General features: G+C 28.0%; 1 protein-coding gene across 1 annotated transcript; it reads left to right on the forward strand.

Moving 5' to 3' along the window:
- The first annotated feature begins 262 nt into the window (after positions 1-262).
- Positions 263-16,995, forward strand: LOC127291323 (BEN domain-containing protein 5-like). The gene is made up of 7 exons (XM_051320391.1): positions 263-443; positions 583-731; positions 4,026-4,257; positions 14,516-14,614; positions 14,694-14,792; positions 15,646-15,975; positions 16,940-16,995. Exons 1-7 carry the CDS (start codon positions 263-265, stop codon positions 16,993-16,995), a joined length of 1,146 nt encoding a protein of 381 aa, XP_051176348.1.
- The last annotated feature ends 471 nt before the right edge of the window (positions 16,996-17,466 follow it).

A 17,466-nucleotide genomic window follows, 5' to 3' on the forward strand; every position in this document is an offset into this window, starting at 1 on the left:
GTACCCTATAAGTGTGGTCAAACGTCCGATAGTTTACCATGTATTTTGTGAGTCGAAACAACCTATTCTATACCAACCATAAATCTCAGATTTGAAATGACTGTAGTCTCTTATGCTCATACACGTTTCTTGAGTTGAAGAAAGATCTAGCTCAATCTATTAACATAAAAATTAATCCTCTTATATTACGTTTTGTAAAATTTTATCGTGTTTAAATTTTTTTGATTATTTTAATAGTTGTTTGATATTTATTTTGTGAAAAATGGGAACGCCAGAATATGTTTATCACCGCATATTTAAGACAAAAAAGCATGAATACGCGAACATTTTAGATGTGAAAAACTTTTCACCAAAAGAATTAACAGATTTTGAGGAAACTCGATTTTATAAAATAAAGTGTAGTGATGGCAAACAACACCGTAGCCAAATTCTTCTGCTTGGAGGTATGTGTTTCGATGTTTATATGTTAACCGTATTTGTAATAGAAAAACATTTATTGAAGGTCGCGCTTACTTATACTTATGTTATCTGAGGTATATTTAATGTAACAAGTTTAATTATTATATTTATCTTCTTTTTTAGAAAGCCTACTCGAACTTCAAGCTAATGTGACAGCTCATGAAAATAGTTCATCCAGATGGAAGTACATTAAAAGTAATATTGACAGCTTCACGGAAGAAGAAGAAGAATTAGGAGAAGATAAGGCTTCGAAAATGACAGCAAAGAAACAGGTACAGATATAACTGGAACTTACTATTTTTGTATTTTTTTCTTCTCGTTCTCTGTGACAAAGTTTAATGATTTTTTCCATTCTTCCCATATGATAATTTTTTAATAGTTTAAATTTTTATATTTTTTAATATTTATAATATTTTTGAAATGCATCAATTTAAATGTGTTTTAACATTTTGTATTTTCGAATGACGTTTTTAAAAACTTGTTGCAAAAAATACTAACAAATTATATATTAGGTACTTTATTTTGTAATTAATAAATAATTTTATTTTTAAAATTGTTTGTATATTATGCACCAAGGGAGGGAACCCCGAGTTCATTGACGAGCACAATGCCTTCAAATAAGACGAAGCACGAACGAAGCTAGTTCTTCAGCTTGGTCGAAAACATTGTGAGAGGCAATTAACGAGGGCCCACCCAAGGTGCAAATGCATTTGTCACAAATGCTTGAAAATATCGAGTTGCAGACATTTACCTCAAAATGAAAACTGCGAAAGATTGTTAGGTCGAATTCACAAGCCTCGAATTGACAGATGTTCTAACCTCTATTTCCATGAATTGTAAATTGAACGAAATGTTATTGTTTCGAATATTAATATGATCAACTTTCAAGCGAAAACAATTAGTACTTATGGTAATGATTTAATGTACAAATTAAAAAGAAATCAATTTTAGAATTCTACGACAAACGATTCGGACACGTGACAATTATGTGGCGCGATAATTCGATTAAACAAAAATTAGATGCAAAGAAAATTATAAGTTATTGAAATTCGATCAAGTAAACTTTATTTTAAATAATAATTTGATGCTATTAAGATTAGTTGAAATACATATTCGACGAAATTTTATTTATTTTAATTTACAATTAGTGATTTTAATATTTAGGTTAGAATTAAATTCGAAAATAAAGAAATTATGATAAATAATAATTAGAACACATCCTATTTATAACGAATAAGAAATATGAAAAACGACATTTAGGTTATCTTATAAATCGGATAAATAAAAATTAGAGAACTTTGTATTTCGTAAAAAAACACATTATATTAAATGACAATTAGGCAAATAATAATTTTGATGAAATAGAAATTCGTCAACTGTAAGAGTAGATTCTATTACAAATTTGACATTTTTTAATTTTGTCATTAATCCATTAATGTAAATAGAAATTATGTGAAAATATAATTCCAACAAACAATATTTTGCTTTCAATATGATTCTAAGATTTGAAAAATTGATTTCTTTTTAATTCGTAGATTAAATCATTACCATAAATACTAATTATGTCAAATTACTTTTATTATAAATTTCATTTACGTTAAATCAACATTATAACATTTCATATTTCGACCTCATGAAAATTAGGTTAAATAAAGATTAGGATAAATAAAAATTAGAGAAATTTAAAATTATACAAAGTATAAATTAGATCAAAATATAATTGTTTTCGCTTGAAAGTTGATCATATTAATATTCGAAACAATAACATTTCGTTCAATTTACAATTCATGGAAATAGAGGTTAGAACATTTGTCAATTCGACACTTGTGAATTCGACCTAATAATCTTTCGCAGTTTGCATTTTGAGTTAAATGTTTGCAACTCGAAAATATCGCGTTTTTGTGGGCAAGCTTTTCTTCCCTGTCTGGGAATTTTTTTCCTCTACCGCCACCTAATCTAAAACTGCGAGAACCACAGCTTCGATTACAGAAACGCGATTTTTTTGAGCATGTGTGATAAAAAAAATTTTCATATACGCATGGATCACAGGTCTCACCTATTCTTTTTTCAACTGTTTTAAAAATTGTAAAGTATTTCACATATATTGTTGATTTGTTAAGTCTGCCAAATTTTATTTACTTTACAACAATTTCTTTGTATAAGATTTTTTTAATTTTTGACCTTAAATTGATATTGCAAAATAATACAATAGAAAACTTCTATATTTATTTGATGAAAATAATTCAACTGATCTAATAATTTTCAATAAATGTCAATTTTTTATTTTTTAAAATATTTATTAATAAAAATTTTTAATAATTCAAAGTTTTTATTTATTAAAATTCTCAAGAATCTAAATTTTAATTCTCAGGATTATAATTAGTGCGACTCAAACGAACTTTCAACTTTAGAAATATGAAAATGCCCAATGGGCAAAAAACAATGTTCGTTTTAAAAACGTCTTTAAAACGAACATGGCGTTTTGACCACTGGGAGTGTTTTTTTGCTTTTGAGATATTAATTAATTAGTTAATGTAAAAAAATCATTAACTATTTTACAAACAAATAAAGTTACCCTCATTCTGAACTCATCATATATTGAATTTTTCCTTACTGATCCGATTGAAAATTGTTAAAGCTTAACAAATTACCGTGATAGCGTAGATTTGTCTACAATCACGCAACATTTGAGAATCACCCATATTCATAACCATAAAATATTAGGAATATTGTTTTCTTGTTTACGATTTTGTATAAAAACAAATTAAAAATTTTCGAAGGGTTAAAACTTTTTTCTTATTGTTAAAATCTTATAACTCTTATAAAATTCACTATTTACATTTTTCAAAAAATTCAACTCCTTTCCTCCTCTTTATATATACATATATTTTGGTGATAACCTTGATGATTTGTGTGACACAATGATTCAATATATATGTATTTTTATATATCTATATTTTATTAAATCAAATTAATTTGACTGTATTTCCAATAAGTAAACAATCAAATTGATTTGACTGTATTTCCAATAAGTAAACTGTACTATTTCAGTAGTAATTTTTTCTATTTCCGGAGCAAAAGTTGCAGAAATGCTAAGAAGTTCGGAACAGTTTAGGTTGTACTTTGCAAATAGCGAAAGTTACTTCATATTTTTTCCGTGTATTTAAATGAAGTAGCTTTTTTGTATACATAGGTAATTTTTTTTAACCTCAAAACATAACTAAAAATAATAATAAGCAAGATTGTAAACCGTTTATTAGACAATTAAAGATATTTAATGGATTATTTTATTCTTTTATAATTATAAATAGTTTACTGTTTTAAGAATGTATTTTTATGTTTTTCATAATTATGACTATAATTATTTGCAAAAAAATTAATTTCATATTAAGAGGTCAGACCACTGTGAAGATCGAAAATCAGACCCATTTTTAAGATTATTTCTACAGTTAAATTCCTCGTTCAATCCCGTCCAGTTTGTAGAGTCCCAGTGGGTACGATCTTATATGAGATCATTCTTAAATTTTTACAGTATTTTTTTTGTTTGTTTTATTTTGCTTTCACAGAAAATAGCAATCATAAATGATGCCAAAGAAAACGCTGATAAGCGAACATTACAAAAAAAATTAGAAAAAAACAAAATTAATATTTTGAAGGATAAGTCGCCAATGAAAGAAATCAAGGATAAATCTGATTACAAGGAATTGATTCATCAGTTAGAAGAACAAAGATCATGGATTGAAAAATTACAAAATGAGAAAGCGACTCTTGCTAAGAGGAAAATAGATTTTCAGAAAAGTAAGTAAAACTATGAATCTTATATTATGTATTATTACACCCAGAAAAATGTTTTATTTGATTTAAAAAAAATTTATTTGATTTTAATAAAAGTGGATATTTGTCTCAGAGCCTACTAAACTTTTCTTTGTCTCAAATAAATTTTTGTATTTAAATTGGTTTATTTAATTTAAATATATGTTTTCATTTGAGACAAATAAATTTTTATTTGGTGCAAATATATTGTATATTTAGAACAAATATATAAAAAAAATTTAAACCCAGATAGCACCGAACTTTATAGGAAGTTAACGGCAATAAGTTTGAAAGTTAAAGTTGTTAACTTCCCAGAAGTTTTATTTATTCTCAGAGTTTAAGTTAACACTGTTAACTTGTGGAAAGTTAGAAAAGGAAATTTGCTGAAAGCTTTCCTTTTTAATTTTACACAAAATTTTTATGGTAAACTTAAAAATCTATTTTCATGTGCAGATGTTTTCTATGGCAGCTAGAGCTGCGCAATACTTTTTAATTACATTTCCCTATAGACAAGCTATGGATGTACTAAACTTGAAAAAAGAATATTTTTTTAATTTTGAATTTATCACAAAAAACTTCTTGCAAAATTTATGCAAACTTACGTAAAAAAAACTTTCGGCAAATTAAGCTTTATAAATTCCAGCAAGTTAACTCTGAGGATATTTAAAACTTCTGGGAAGTTAACAGTGTTAACTTCCGAACTTATGGTCGATGTAACTTCCTATTAACTTCCTACAAAATTCGGTGCTATCTGGGAAGTAATAAATATAATGGCAGAAATGTCTGTTATTCATCCAGATAGTTTAGAATGGATATAATTAAAAAAATATGATTAGAATTAAGAATCTTTTAATTTTTCACATTTCGCGGTTAATTTTTAGGATACTACGCGGATATTGTCTAAATATAACAATTTCTAATTTACGTTGATTTAAATAGAGATCAAATATTATGCTTAACAAACACAAAAAAGGAAGAACAGCATTACAACAATAAAATGAAAGTGTAATTTAATTAATAAACACTCGCGAATAAAAATATTTCTTTAATTCTTCTGAAATTAACATTTATTTTAATTGATAATCAATCTTTGCACAAAAACTACTTAATCGCGTCAATCTGACATATCGTTTTTACTGCGTCCAACTTATAGCGTATACCAGCATTCTGCTCATGCTTGCGTTGAAATCAAATAAATTCAAAGAAATATTTATTTAATTTAAATAAAATATTTATTTGAAGTAAATAAAAATTACTTAAATATACACTTTTATTTAAAATTAATATTTTTTTCTCCGGGTGTATGAATGAGTTCATATTGAGTCATATATTATGTAAACAATAAAATATTGGTAACAATAAAATTCCATAAATGAATAAAACCTGTCATTTAAGTCAATAAATTAACTTTAATTATTATAAAATTTTAGTTACAAGTTTAAGATAGTACACGCGCAATCGCAATTTTTTTTTAATTCGATGAAATTTAATATCTTCTCTTACGAAAATATATAATAGGAAATTTATGATAGGCCCATCATTGATTTTCTATCACATTTTTCCTATCATTTTTTCGCGACGATATAAAAAAATGGTAGAAAGATGATAGAAAAAAACTGATAGGAATAATGATAGAAAGATTATATGGAAAAAGATATAAAAATAATAGGAATAATGATAGAAAGATGATAGGGAAAATGATATTAATAATGATGATTTTATCACTTGGTTGTATTTAATAATGAAGATGAATATATCGATTTCTCCTAGTCATCAATAGGATAGAAAGAACAAAAAAAATTCTTTTTTACGTTTCGGCAGCACTGCTGCCCTCTTCAGAAACTACAATTTTATTAAATTAAAAAAATGAACACAAGCATAAATATACAAATTTGTTTTTGAGAAAAGGGCAGCAGTGCTGCCGAAACGTAAAAAAGAATTGTTTTTTTGTTCTTTCTATCCTATTGATGACTCGGAGAAATCGATATATTCATCTTCATTATTAAAAATGATATTAATAATGAAAAAAAAATAGAAGTGCTCACCCATCCAAGTAGTAACCGCGTCCAACGTTGTTTAACTTCCGTGATCCGATGAGAACTTGTTCCTTCGCCTAGGTTTTTTCGCTATCTTGTCTTGATAAACAACTTTCTCCTATAGATATTGTATTATTTTTTGTATCATTATTCCTATCACTTTTACTATAATTTATCGTCGCTAAAAATGGTAAACATAATAATACACGGAGAAACTTTTTGTATCACTTTTTGTTAAACTCATCCCGGCTGAAAAAACTTGTACAAGAAAATGTACAAGTAATGTTCTTGAACAAGTTCAGCATCCGGAATTGACACATGTCCTTGTACCGGAACTTGTACAAGATCCTGGATAAGAAAATATACTTGTACAAGAAAAGGTACATGTTCTTGTACATAATTTTTTTTACAGGTTTTCTGTACATTTTCTTGTACCAGAGGTGGAACATGTTCATTTATGTCTTTTAAATTAAAAATTAAAAACTTTAAAGGCTGCGCAGTAGTTTTCTTACGCCTTTACAGCTGCGCAATAATTTTAGCATGCATAAGTAAAGAGTCATAATAATTATAACTTATTAAAATTTTTTTCAAAACCATTTTTAAACAAATGTTCTTGTACAAGAACCTAAACGTGTTCATGTAAAAGTACTTGTACATGAAACCTGCACAAAAAATATGTACAAGAACATGTACATTTTCTTGTACAAGTATATTTTCTTATCCAGGATCTTGTACAAGTTCTGGTACAAGAACATGTCTCAATTCCGGATGCTGAACTTGTTCAAGAACATTAGTTGAACATGTACAAGAAAATGTACAAGTTCATTAATGAACATGTACAAGAACTTGTACAAGTTTTTTCAGCCGGGATATGTATTTTTAGTAATTTGACTATTATCATATATTGTTTAAAAGATTTCTATTAAATAAGAAATTTCGTCTTTTCCTCTCTTTTTTCCCACGTTGGAAGTCAACTTACTAAAAGTACATATGAGTTTAACCAAAAGTGATACAAAAAGTTTCTCCGTGTATTATTATGTTTACCATTTTTCGCGACGATAGAAAAAATTAAAGTAAAAGTGATAGGAATAATGATAAAAAAATAATACAATATCTATACGAGAAAGTTATTTATCAAGACAAGATAGCGAAAAAACCAAGGCAAAGGAACATGCTCCTATTTGTTCAAAAGACCTACAATTCATATAGTGCTGATATTTTGGTCAAATTCGATATTAAATCACAAAATATAATGTAAACACTGCATGAAAAAATTGCACTTACCTTTTTGAAATAATTCACACCTATTTAACACACTTGGAAAGAAGTAGAAAATCACTTTTGTCTTCATTTTTTCAAGATATTTTCATTATTCTCACTGCTTTTAAGAAAATGGGCGTATCGCTTCGGTATTAAAACAAAAACAGTGTACTGTCAACATACACGTTTGACCGTAATCAGATTAGCAACTACTGCAAGTGAACTATCTTAAATTATCATAAGCGTTTGTAAAATAGTATATTAAGCACAAGGATCCAAAGACAGCCATTGTTTACGTTGGCGTTTGCAGCCCGAGACGTTAATGAGTGCTAGCAAACGTCAACGTAAACAATTGGTTGCCTTTGGACCCATGTTACTTACGATATTTTTTATTCCAAAGGCACAAAAGTCGCGTTTTTAGGTTATCTGACGTCCGGGTGAAAAAGCCATTCATTTGTTCTACCGTTTGAAAATGGCGTCCTTTTTTAACCTAGGGCAAATATGGACGCCATTTTCAGACGGGAGAATAAATGATTGGCTTTACACCGGACATCAGGTATCTAAAAGCGCCATGTTTGTGCCTGAGGGATAAAAAGAATAATTAATAACTTTTGTGAATTAAAATTTTTAAGTATACCAAGGTGAAAATAATTTGTATGAATTACGTGTGGGATTCGCAGAAAATTTCGATTGGATTTCACATGCCATTCGTACGAATTAAAATTAAAACAAATTGCCCGAATTTTTAGGCATAAAAATTAATATAATTTAATTACTATGATCAATTAAATCCGAGTGGAAATTCTCTCAGTTCTTTAAGGGAGTAGTCTGGTGTTGAGGCCTGTTTTAGGAGTTTATTTGAGGATTTTTTTTTAATTGTAAAATAAAATATAATCACATCAATTCTTTTTACATCGTTTTATTCCAATTATGAAGTGTTAAAACAAATTGTAATTGATTATTTTTTACTTGATTATCTTATATATATTTAATATTATTGTTTATACCAAAAAAATTATGTAGGCTGCTGGCGCAGGTGATAACTTCCATTGGTGTCATCTAAAACAAAAAAACAAATTGTTTATTGTTCTGTATGCTAGTGGCTATCGCCCGAACTAAAATTATGCAATTTTATTATAACTTTTTTTTATTATTAACTTTCTGTTAATAAAAAATAGACGATTTAAAATTTTTTTGTTTATTAGTCCGCCATTTTGTTATTTATTAACAAAAATGGTTTATTTTAGTTCGGTCGATAGCCACTAGCATACCGAACTATAATCAATTTGATTTTTTTGTTTTAGATGAAACCAATAGAAGTTATCACCTGCGCCAGCAGCCTACATAATTTTTTTGGTATAAACAATAATATTAAATATATATATAACATAATCAAGTAAAAAATAATCAATTTCAATTTTTTTAACACTTAATAATTAGAATAAAACGATGTAAAAAGATTTGATGTGATTATATTTTATTTTACAATTAAAAAAAAATCCTCAATAAACTCCTAAAACAGGCCTCAACACCAGACTACCCCCTTAATTTTAAAAGATATTCAAAAACAGATATCAAATTTAAATTTAGGAACCCCAAAGAATTCTCTCATATTTAGTTGCTTCCACACTGTTGCCACCCAAATTTCGCCCAAATGTGTACGAGTTATTTTCACCTTGCTAAATAAAAGTTAAAATCTTTTTGTGTGTACAAATAACCAATCGTTATAGAATAGAATAAATAGAATAGAAAAAAATTGTTCTGTTGATCAAAATGGCGGATCCAATAGAGAGGACAAATTTTTTAAAAACCGTTCAAATTCTCTTGAGTCTTGTTAATCGTTGGTATTTGGGGTCACTGATTACGAATTTGAAGTCAGATTTTTTGTATTTTTTTGTCGCATGATAATAAAAGAGCTAATATTGTTCGCTATAAAGGATTTTAAGGTTCAAGTTTCATTTAAAATTTGGTAATTTTTTAATTTGTTTCTTTCTTTATATAATATGTAATGTATATAATATATACCACATGTTTTACAAAGATTTTAGCCTGACAGTAATACCTTGGGATATCAGTTTCTTACATTTAAAAGGAGACTTTAAAAATTCTTCTTTACTCTTTCAACCAGAAAATGGCTTTGGAAAAACATTCAAAAGTTTAGGACGTATAGGAATGTATTGAAAGGTTAAAGGTGTGTTAAATAAAATAAAATTATTTATTATTTTTACGAACAATTTGTTATGACAGAGGTTACTTGTTGATTCTAATACTTCTCAAAAACAATTCGATGAATTTGTCGAAAGACTTTCGAGAGCCATATTGGAACCGCCACTTAGAAATTCGTAATCAGTGACCCCAAAAACCCCCGAGTAGCAACCCAGATAGTAAAATGCGCTCACAGTGTCAGACATGTAGCTTGCACGCGTGCCGATTAACCCTCACGCGTGCTCTCACTGGACCAAACAGATGCGTCCTCATATGCGACGCATGTGAGTCGCACGCATGATGGTAAAATGAGTCTAGTTCATATTCTATTACTAATTTAAGTTAAAACGAATATAATATATTACGTGATGCTGGAATGTAGAAATTGTCGTTAAACTCGACTATTAGACAATAATTTTCTGCGCATTTCATGCTCTAGTGCAGCCATCACTTCGTGAATGCGATATGCGTGTGTTATAACACGCATTGCCTGACTCGCACGTCAAGTGCGTAACGTGCGTCGCACGATTCTTATCTGGGAAGACTCAAGAGAATTTAAACAGTTTTTAAAAAATGCGTCTGCCATTTTGAATTTCGAAAATCTAACTTCAAATTCGTAATCAGGAACCTCAAAAACCCGAGAGTAACAAGAATTAATAGAATTCAAACGGTTTTTAAAATTTTCGTCCGCCTTGTTAAATTTTTAAAACCTAACCTCAAAGATTTGAACTATAAATTCAATTATGCGTTAGGGGTTATGCGTTCAATACAGGCTCTCCGCAATTATTGCATGACATTTCAGTTTTGGGTCTTAAAGTTGTAGGTTTAAGCTTTCTTTTGAGCCCTATTAAAGCTTTCTATGCCCTCCCGTTTTCATTTTATAGTACTTCAAAAAGTACCAAAAAGCCATTTTTCGACATTTGTTATATGCCAAAAACCACTCTTTCAAAGGTTGCATATAAGAATTTCGTAAATTATTAAATAAACTAAATGCACTTGTTTTTTTTTAATAAAGTCGTCAATGATAGAGGTTTCATAATTATACATTGCGCTGCATATAGTTGTGTAAGTTTTTTATTTCTTCGAATTTTGATCTGATACTTTGGGATTATATTACTAATATAATTTGTAATACGAAAATGAAACGAATAAATAATCAATTTTTTAACATATAAAGTGTAATATTACCTTAATTTATAAAATAAAATACTATCATATGAAAACCGATTAATAAATTCCTTGATTATCGACAAGTAATTCAGAATTGAATATAAAAATTACTGACCTTAAAGAAAAAAAAATGTCGCTATGACAATTGGAAAAAGCAAATAATAATTTCCAAATAAGTGGATCTCTGGATCTAATTTGTAGCGCAATTAGTTAGAGTACTCATCCGACAAAGGGTAGTTGTGGTGTTCGACTCCTACCATAACACAAGAGCAGATTCGCTTTTTTAATAAATTCTATATCAGTAGCTTAGAAAAATAAAAATTTACAAACTTAATTTGATTTAGGGTCAGATGGAAAAAATACGAACAAGGGGTGAATGCGAACAACACTTTAAGTAATTTTTTTAATGATAGAATGGTACAAAATTGTTTCTATTAGCCCGAGTTAGTTACTTAATTTCAACTTTTGGTATGTTTGATTTTTGAATTTATATGATGCAACTTTATGCAAAAACTAACTGAAAGAATTGCAATTGAAATTAAAAAAAACTTACGTTATTGGTGAAACTTAAAAATTTCGTTCGTATTTACCCCACACGAAAATGACCATCTACATTTTTCAGTACAATGCATTTTATAAGATCATGTACTATTGTAGTATTAAGGTACATCTCCGGCTCCAGTGGTGCTCAGTTTCTTGCGACTACCCTGGCGGATTCGATTTGCGTAATGTCTACTTAACTAAGTGGACTTTAGGTAGACATTAGGTAAACATGTAAAAAAACGTATAGAAAAGCTATTAATCGACTTATTATGATAAAAAAAGTTGATAAAAGGGTAAATGAATGTTTATAGAGTAAATTCGTACAAAATTTGTAATTAATAAAGCATTAAATAATTAATAATGAATGGAAATGTGCGCGAGGTACCTGATCAGTTCAGCTGTACAATTATTTTCGTGCTATTTTCATGAAAAGAATATAAATTAACGGCAAAAACAATTGATATTTATAAAAAAGTGTAAAATTGATTTAATTTGAGTGTTTGCAATACGAATTATTAAATAATAATTAAGTTTTTATCAAATGTGAATAGTGTTGTGAAAACCTGTGAAAACTAATGAGTTACTACATTACCGATCGCATATGATAATAAAAAGTTCTCGATGAGTGTAACAAAAAAGCTGCAATCATGTCCGTAATTTTGGACGAGAAACAATTATGAAATCAATAATTATTTATATTTAACTTTATTCTGCATTTTAAAATTCACTTTTTATTTTCTTTCAAAGCAAAAGCTTGGAAGAAAACATGCTCGCACTGTATTGTAAAAACTGGTGGCGCCATCTCTGGCAATCTCGGAAATTATGTACTTGGTTAAATTGCAGCTTTTTTGTTACACTCATCGAGAACTTTTTATTATCATATGCGATCGGTAATGTAGTAACTCATTAGTTTTCACAGGTTTTCACAACACTATTCACATTTGATAAAAACTTAATTATTATTTAATAATTCGTATTGCAAACACTCAAATTAAATCAATTTTACACTTTTTTATAAATATCAATTGTTTTTGCCGTTAATTTATATTCTTTTCATGAAAATAGCACGAAAATAATTGTACAGCTGAACTGATCAGGTACCTCGCGCACATTTCCATTCATTATTAATTATTTAATGCTTTATTAATTACAAATTTTGTACGAATTTACTCTATAAACATTCATTTACCCTTTTATCAACTTTTTTTATCATAATAAGTCGATTAATAGCTTTTCTATACGTTTTTTTACATGTTTACCTAATGTCTACCTAAAGTCCACTTAGTTAAGTAGACATTACGCAAATCGAATCCGCCAGGGTAGTTTATACTAATCAACAGCTCACTTCACTGTCGTGTTTTCTCTCTCTTTCTCAAGCGAATAATATACTTGACTCTTTTGAAAAATCAATAAATAACCTAACTTTTCTACTTCAAAACGTTGTAATTCAAAAATTAGCATGGATACCCCTACTAAAACTTTTTTTTATCTTATTCTATTAATTCCATTCTACAATATACTCGTTTTTAAAAAAAATTTATCGATAACTTTTTAAATAATTCAATAAAATGTATGAGTTTTGCATGTTCAGATTAGGAATCCTATGTTAACTGGTGCAACTTTGAACCCAGATTTATCAGTTTTTAGCATGGCAAGGGGTACTGGGTTTTTTTACCAATTATAAAGTACATAAAAAGGAATATTTTCCCAGAGTTTAAAAAAATTCTAGCAAAAATCGATTTGCCGGAGAAATACCTTAAATTTTCTTTTCTAAATACGCATAAAATTCAAGCAATATTAGTTAAAAGTTATGCCTTAACAAGAACGGGCGCGCTTGTTTTAAAAGCATGTGATATCAGTATAGTACAATAGCCAGAGCATCATCCTTTTTGAAGAGAAAATTCTTGCTTTTAGAGCAAGATCGTACCTAGTAAATTAGCATGGGGTACAACCATACTATAAAAGCTTGATTCTTATTTTCGTGCAGCAGACCCTAAGTATTTTAATGTTAAAATATTGGTAGTAGGTCTTTTAATATAAAATACTATCTTAGTGTTCAAAAAAGTATGTTTGTTTTAAAAACGTTTTTAGAACGTTTAATATTTGCCAAATAATGTTTTGAAACATTTCAAGAACACAGATGTTCAAATAATGTTCTAAAACATTATTTGGTAGACATGAAACGTTCTAAAAACGTTCTTAAATCTTTTTCTAAAAGAGCATGGTTTTTTGCCCACTGGGATTTTATGTAGTCAAATTTTTTAAATAATAACACATCTATAAAAATAAATTAATTCCACAGATGAGGAAAACTTCGATACGTTTTTTGATCAAAAAGAAGATTCAACAAATGGTCGTGAAAATTTACGTAAAAACATAAATTTAATTCATTCAGATTCAGGTATTATTACAATCATTATGAATACATTCGACTCTCGCATCTTTTACATTCAATTCTTTTATAATTTTGTTCGGGTCTTTCATCAAATAGTCAACATTTTTATTTTAACTAACGTACGTTACTTACAATGAACTGAAGTACATAGCTACTAGATTATAAGTGTTACGAGAAGTTTTAGCAACATATCTGATGAATTTAAAAGCATAATTGTTTAAATTAAAGCAAATAGTACTTACTAAAAGTTGTATTACTATTATATCAGATAATAAACCTTATTTTAATTTGAAATATAGCTAAAAAACACACAACCCAGTTGGAAAAAAACCATGTTCGTTCTAAAAACGTTTTTAAAACGTTTCATGTTTACCAAATAATGTTCTGAAACATTTTAAGAACATGGATCTTTAAATAAAGTTATAGAACATTTTTTGGCTGACATGAAACGTTCTAAAAATGTTTTAGGAACATTTTCGGAACAAACATGATTTTTTGCCCACTGGGAAGGTTGGAGAGGTAAACATACGAGAGGAGTTGACCACATAAGTGTAGAAGATCCTAGAGTCGAATATTTTGCGAATCTTGTATAATGATATTTTTTTAAATAACTCTAAAACATCTTATTTTACAGATATGGATAATTCAGAAGCTTTTTTTGATCAAAAAGGGGATTCAAAAAATGATAATGAAAATTTGCGACAAAGCATAAATTTAATTCAGTCAAATTCAGGTATTATTACAAATATCTGTGTACGTTAAAGTGACATTGTCTAAATAATAAATCATCTAAAAGAAACTTTATTTTATAGATGGGGGAAACTATAATGCTTTTCCTGCTCAAACAGCAGATTTGAAAAATGAGAACGAAAATTTATATAAAAGTATGAATGAAGTGAAATCAGATTCAGGTAATTATTGCAATCATTACAAATTTTTCATGTTGTGAAAGAAAAAAACAGAAATAAGTCATTGAGGGGTTAGGCTAAATAAAGTGTTACATATGAAAATTCAAGTACCCTCGCACAGCGACCGACATTTTGGAATTATTCGTACGTATTGTCTCCTATTCAAAATTTACACGTGTTTTTGGGATTAATACTTTTTAAAAATGATTTAACCACTTAACCACGTAGATGTACACGTGTTTTAGGACTTCATTTTTACACAGATGTTTTTACCATTTCTCCACGTGTATATACATGTGTATTTGGGGCTTCATTTTTTTCAATGATACTTTGCCATATTCTTCACGTGGATATCTGTAAAAAAATTATGTCCTAAATACACATGTATATACTCAGGGAGAAATGGTTAAAATATCTCTGAAAAAAATTAAGTCCTATATACACGTGGGAGAATGGTTAAAATATCTTTGAAAAAAATGAATTCGTAAATAAACGTGTATATCCACTTGGAGAAATGGTCAAAATATCTGTGATCATGGTTTTTTTCATATTTTTTTACATTTCAAATGTTGGACAAACCATATATTAAAACTATAAAATGAATATCCTCCAGGAATTCCTACTTAAAATCATTTCGTAATTTCGCATATAATTAATATATGGGATTCCACATGGATTCTAATATGGACATGGATTTTCATATACATTTTTAGTAGGAAACCATAAGGAATCCCATGTGGAATCCTATATTATTAATATGGATTTTGAATAGAATACTATGCGTTGTGTTGCCGAGGATTCTAATCTTTTTTAAAAATAATATTATTAACAGAGTAGGATACTGTATGCATAATAGAAAGCAACGATGATGATGACGGTGTAGCCGAAAATGATTTGGACCCATCCACATTAAAAAGGTATGCTGTGTATGTGAAGAGAAATAAAAAACATAAGAAAATACAACGTATACATCTTGGAGATGGCGTAACAATAAAACTGGAATCATGGCGTGAAATTATAACAATGAAAAATCCTCAGAAATTTGTTAAAGCGCTTACAATAGCAATTTGGGGACGCTATACTCTTGTAAACAGATACGTCAAAGAAACAAATACGGCGGTTATTCAACTGCCAGGTCGGTCACCACGAAAGGTTTTGACTCCGACAAAAAAAAACATTCTTGACAGTAAGTAAATGGACTTTTTTTAAAAGTTTAATTAAAATCACTATAATTTTACGGAAAATTATAAAGAAGGTGTTCATTTCATGACCATTTAGCTTTCTCATCATGATACACTTAAAATCGAATAATTTAAATTTTTTGTTAAAAAGAAATAGCGATAAATTTTATAAATATTGGTAAAATGTAAACTTTATATACATCAATTGATTCGTTTTCATACCAGGAATACAATTTTGCCAAGAATTAATTTTTTCTATATAAGAAAAAGTAATTTCAAAAAATATAAAAAACGATTTTTTTCAAAAGTTTAAAAAAATATTAATTTTGTAACATACACACACATACATCTGGACATTTGTTTATAACTTCATATATATTAATTCTAGATGAAAATGAGTCCATATAACACAATTTTAAAACATCGAAAATCCTCATGAGGAAGCAAAATAAAATAATTAATAGTGGACTAACACCGACACATTAACATGACGTCTGTGTATACGGTGCCTTGTTGCCAGTCACTTTCATTTTAAAAATAATCATTTACCTGGTATTTATTTGTCGCGATTTTTCATTAAGATAATTTTTTATAAAATTTACTTTTTATTTATTTAAATTTGAATTAAATTTCCTTGTAAAAATTTGTAAACAAAGATCACTGTTTAAAACAGTTTTTATAATTTTATCTTTTTCAGGATGCTTTAAAGATTTTATAAATAAACAAGAGAAGAGAGAAAGAAAGAAATTAAAAGTATGGGAAGATATATTGGAGATCAGATCAAATCTATAAGAATGAAATAAAGATTACCCTAAGATAAAAAAAGAAGGTGAAATTAAAGGTCAGTTATAGTAAATCACGAAATGCGCAAACTTATAAGTTAAAACAAAGGGTATTATATTATATAGATTTTTTAAAATACATTTTCAAAGGTTAATTACAAAAAACGTAACGAGATTTTAATTTCAGATTTACCGACTACAATAATCATGAAACCAAAAAACAACGAGGATGTAGATGAATAGATTTGTTTTAATGTTTAATCAGGTACATCACACTTTCTGTATTTACAACACCATCCAAATTATTTTCTTTTTATTTATCATATGTACCTATCATCTAATATAATGTATTATGTACTTTTTATCTATGGTTCTTTAAAAACCATATGTTTACAAAAAGATCAAAATATTTTTTACATATTAACCATCGAAAATTTTACGTTATATTATCTTTTTGAGGCTGCAAAAGAAGTAATATCCATGTCTAAGGTTATTTTGTGATATTAAGAGACAATTTATCAGAAACAAATAAAAAGTTTACTGGCAATCATGCGTGGACTTCCGCAAGGAAATCCGAGCGGAATTCAGGCCGAAATTGCTAGTTGTCTTGATTTTTAGATATTCATGTTCTCAATGTTTACAAAAAATTTGAAATTATTTATTGGTTTTGAGCCAACGATAATTTTACTTTATATTATTACTTTTATTCTTTAA

This window comes from Leptopilina boulardi, unplaced genomic scaffold (assembly GCF_019393585.1).
Source record: "Leptopilina boulardi isolate dan_hultmark-lab unplaced genomic scaffold, ZJU_Lbou_2.1 LbouV2_131, whole genome shotgun sequence".
NCBI lineage: Eukaryota > Metazoa > Arthropoda > Insecta > Hymenoptera > Figitidae > Leptopilina > Leptopilina boulardi.

Bases quoted from the DNA above. Each gene is read 5' to 3' on its own strand.
- LOC127291323 (XM_051320391.1), top strand. From the start codon at position 263: ATGGGAACGCCAGAATATGTTTATCACCGCATATTTAAGACAAAAAAG. The intron at 732-4,025 runs GTACAGATATAA...TTGCTTTCACAG, and splicing joins AAATGACAGCAAAGAAACAG to AAAATAGCAATCATAAATGA. The intron at 4,258-14,515 runs GTAAGTAAAACT...CTTATTTTACAG, and splicing joins GAAAATAGATTTTCAGAAAA to ATATGGATAATTCAGAAGCT.